This window comes from Mercurialis annua, linkage group LG3 (assembly GCF_937616625.2).
Source record: "Mercurialis annua linkage group LG3, ddMerAnnu1.2, whole genome shotgun sequence".
In the NCBI taxonomy this organism is placed as follows: domain Eukaryota; kingdom Viridiplantae; phylum Streptophyta; class Magnoliopsida; order Malpighiales; family Euphorbiaceae; genus Mercurialis; species Mercurialis annua.
Window position 1 is genome coordinate 57070073 of NC_065572.1, and position 4658 is coordinate 57074730.

At 34.5% G+C, this 4658-nt stretch overlaps 1 protein-coding gene across 1 annotated transcript; it reads left to right on the plus strand.

Annotated features, from left to right (window-relative positions):
- Positions 1-2572: 2572 nt before the first annotated feature.
- LOC126674911 (berberine bridge enzyme-like 13) lies at positions 2573-4658 on the plus strand. The gene has a single exon (XM_050369457.2). It carries the CDS (start codon positions 2602-2604, stop codon positions 4252-4254), a length of 1653 nt encoding a protein of 550 aa, XP_050225414.1. The 5' UTR covers positions 2573-2601; the 3' UTR covers positions 4255-4658.

A 4658-nucleotide genomic window follows, 5' to 3' on the forward strand; every position in this document is an offset into this window, starting at 1 on the left:
ATCCCTGTGCTTTTGGCATTTTCACATTTTTTAAATATTTCTCTAGCGTCTGCTTCCATTGTTGGCCAGTAGTACCTTTATAAGGATACTTTCCTTGCTATTATTGTTGATCATTTGTGTGCCCTGCATAATCCATCATGTATTTTTCATAAATTATATTGTCCTTCTCTTTTGGACATGCATCTAGACCATGGGTGGCTGACTGATATTTTATATAACGTGCCATAGTAGATGGCGAACATGCTAGTTGTGCTTCTTAGTCTTTTTGCCTCTTTCCAGTCGTTGGGGGTCTTTTTAGTTTGGCAGTACTGCATCATTGGTTGCATCCATTGATCTACTTCCTATATGTAATAATTTGCTTGTGTATCAATTGTTGGGGTGCTTATTTCCTCTTTTAGTTCCATGAGTTGGAATCTCTCATTCTTTTCGGAGGTTTCTTTTACTATCAGGTTCGCCTCTGCATTGTCCTCTCTTGCTATTTTAATGATTCGCCATCTTACTCTATTTTCTATCTCTTTCAGTAATTCTTTTCCCTCTCGTGGTATTTCTTTCAAGTTTTCCTCCTTTGTAGCGAAAGTTTCTCCGATTTGCGCTACCACTAGTTTGGATCGTAGATGACTTTAAGGTCTTCTGTTCTTACTTCCACTGTCAATGCCAATTCGATCAGAAGTGTCTCGTATTCTGCGACATTGTTTGTTGCTGCGAAATCTAGATTGATCGCATATTGGATTCGTACCTTGTGTGACCCTTTTAATATGACGTCTGCTCCTGCTTTTTTTCATTCTTTGCTCTATCTATGTATTACTCCTAGTGAATGACTGGATTTGCCTCTATTTTGGAGTAGCTAATAAGTTTCGCCATGAAGTCTGCTAAAACTTATGCTTTCATTGCTTGTCTCGGCTCATACTGGTTGTCGTGTTCTTTTAATTGTACGGACCAGTCGGCGGGACAGTTCGGGACGCTGGAGTGTTTTTTTGCCATTCTTTGTGGCCTTTAAATGCATATTTATTCATTAAAAAGAAGATGATCTTTTACTTGAATAAGCAAAGTACACTAACATTTCGAAAAAAGAAAAGTACACTAAATTACTTTATTCATTCTCCTCCATATGCTACATTTAAACAGAAAGACACCTTAACTTGATGCATTAAAATTACAATAACTCCTCACTGTCACATTGTATAATGTTTGGTTTAATTTCATTGAAAGCTTCATTAATACTTTCTGGTTTTGTGACGCAACTATTAAAATCTTTTGATAGCTCACTCTCTTCAATTGAACAACTTTAGACTCATACCTCAATTTAGCGACATATTATGTTTTTAGTACTATTTTATATAAAATTTTCTTTTTTTTATCTCCTATTCTCTTTGTAAATTTAATGTACAAAACTACCCTTAATAAAGATAAAATAAAAAAAGAAAATTAATATTTAATATTTAATATTATTTTTTACTCTGTGTAAAAATATGTGTTTTTTATGGGATAGATACAGTATTATATTTGAATGTCAAATAAAATGGATATTAAACACCCTATATCACTGAACTTATATGTTATTACAGAAAGGGTACTAAACTTCATTTTGTTACAGAAAGGTCACTGAGTTATACCTTTTATTACAACGGGAGGTCACTACGGCGGATTCGGTCAAATTTTGTTAGAAAAAAGCCACTAAACATATCGTGAATTACAAAAAGGTCACTAAGTTATATTCCTATTTGTAATTCCGGCTTGCCACATAAGCAAAAACGGTGCGTTGTAGTGTCAAAACGGTGAGTTTTATACGAGTGACATCTCGTTGTAACAAAATGTATAGTTTAATGACCTTTTTGTAACAAAATAAAGTTTAGTACCCTTTCTGTAATAATAAGTAAGTTCAGTGACTTGGAGTGTTTAATATCCCAAATAAAATTGAAATCGCTTAAATTATATAAACGGTAAAATTATCCATGTTAAATTTAAGTAATATTATTGTTTGGAGTTTAAATTTCTAGTTAAAATAACAATCTTTGATCAGTAATTTTGGTTGTAGATAATATTTATTTCTCGATAATGGTTTTTTTATCGGATGAAGGCGTACATGTGGGAGAAGTTGATCACAATTTTAATAATTTGATGCCAAACGTTTATACCATTTGAGTTATAACTCGTTATTCTTTTTTCATCGTTTTATAAGAAGCATATAAACAGTGTTTTTTGGTAAAACATAAAAACAATATTGATTTCCATTAAAGTTAGTTTTTCAAAAATTGAATTGATAATTGAACTGGTGAAGTAATAGTAAATATATCGCATTCTAATTTTCAATTTGCCATCGAACCGATTAAACCGTGCGGTCTTGTTGGGTTCTTAAAATCTTGCTTCAAGCAACTCAATTCTTTTGGTTAAATTCTGTCGGTAGTGGACATTGTTTTGAATTAAAGATTATAATTTCCATTTCCAGAACCTAAATTTAGTAAAAGTAAACCCTTCAAGTCTGGTTCTGTTTAGCGTTAAGGTGACGTTAGGATTAGGTCAAATACAGAGTCATCAACTCAACATAAACCTCTATAAATAAACTCTGTTACTGCCCTAAGTTTCATCAAAAAAATCACAGTAATGGCTTCTTCAACCTCCTCTAATTTTCTTACCATACTTCTGTTTTTTCTTCTGTCACCTTCTTACATAACTTCATCTCCACACTTAGACAAATTTCTTCAATGTCTGAAAGTAAATTCTGAAATTATAATCCCATTTTCTAACTCATTTTACACTCCTGACAACTACACTTCATTCTCCACAATTCTCCAATCTTCTGCTCAGAATCTCCGTTACTTAACTCCGTCGGTACCAAAACCTGAGTTCATATTCACACCTTCGCATGAAACTCATGTCCAAGCTTCTGTGATTTGCTCCAAAGAACTTGGAATTCACCTCAGAATCCGTAGCGGCGGCCATGATTACGAGGGTCTTTCGTATGCTACTGAAATTGAGTCACCTTTCATCGTCGTCGACCTTTCCAAGCTCCGTTATATTTCTGTTAATATCGACGATAATACAGCTTGGGTTCAGGCTGGTGCTACCGTCGGCGAAGCTTACTATAGAATATCTGAAAAAAGTAAAACTCACGGCTTCCCTGCTGGTTTATGTACCAGTTTGGGCATAGGCGGTCACATTACCGGCGGAGCTTACGGTTCAATGATGAGAAAATACGGTCTTGGTGCTGATAATGTTATTGACGCTCGCATTATTGATGCTAGCGGTCGAGTTCTTGATCGGCAAGCTATGGGTGAAGATTTATTCTGGGCGATTAGAGGCGGCGCCGGTGGTAGTTTCGGTATCATTCTTGAATGGAAACTAAAGTTGGTTCCTGTTCCGGCAACCGTTACAGTTTTTACCGTTACTAAAACATTAGAACAAGACGGTACTAAAATCTTGCACCGGTGGCAAAAAGTCGCGCCGGAGCTGGACGAGGATCTTTTCATCAGAGTGATCATATCCACGGCTAACATCGGAAACACTACTGAAAAAACCGTCGCAACTTCTTACCAGGGTCAGTTTCTTGGTGATTCAACAAGATTACTACATGTAATGGAGACAAGCTTTCCTGAGTTAGGGTTAACAAAAAAAGACTGTGTCGAAACCAGTTGGATCAAATCGGTGCTATACATCGCCGGCTACCCGGTTACAACCCCACCTGAGATACTACTCCAAGGAAAATCTTCATTCAAGAATTACTTCAAAGCGAAATCAGATTTCATCAAGAACCCGATACCCGAAACCGGGATCGAAGGATTATGGAAAAGAATGATGCAAGAGGATAGTCCATTGATGATATGGAATCCATATGGTGGAATGATGAGCAAAATTTCAGAATCTGAAATTCCATTTCCACATAGAAAGGGTACTTTATTCAAGATTCAGTATTTAACATCATGGGCAAATGATGAAGAAAAAAGTGAGGAAAAACATATGGATTGGATTAGGAAACTTTATAATTACATGGCACCTTATGCATCAATGTTTCCAAGAACAGCATATGTGAATTATAGGGATCTTGATTTGGGTATGAACAAGAATAGTAATAGTAGCTTTATTGAAGCTAGTGGTTGGGGTAATAAGTATTTTAAGGATAATTATAATAGATTGGTTCAAGTGAAGACTAAAGTTGATCCTGATAATTTCTTTAGGCATGAACAGAGTATTCCACCTCTTCCTGTTTCGTTGCGAAAGAAAAGAAGAGGAGGACGAAGGGGAGGGATTAAAGTTTAGAGACAGTCGTTCGTTCTGAAAGAGGATGAATAATTGTTTTACAGAAAGACTGGTGAATTGTTATGTAGGTCTCTATTATGTTGCACGTAAATTTCTTTCGAGTATTATGTTCTATAATTTTATTTATATTTCTAAAACAACTTCAAAAACTATAAAATTCTAATTTTATTAAAAAAAAAAAACGTTATTTAGTTTTTTTTTTAATTTTAGCATTTTTGCAATTTGTATTTTATTTCCATACTGCATAAGTCTCAAGTGGTAATGCAAATTTAGTATGTACTTTTGTTTTGTTGGAAAAAAAAATGAAAGAAAAAATTAAAAAAGAGAGAAATTGTATTTTTCTTAATGATCCATTGTGTTGTATAAAAGGTAATTAATGTTATGGTACTCTCACTTTTATTGAA

What these genes read in the sequence shown, in the direction of transcription:
- LOC126674911 (XM_050369457.2), top strand. Translation starts at nt 2,602, where the DNA reads ATGGCTTCTTCAACCTCCTCTAATTTTCTTACCATACTTCTGTTTTTT.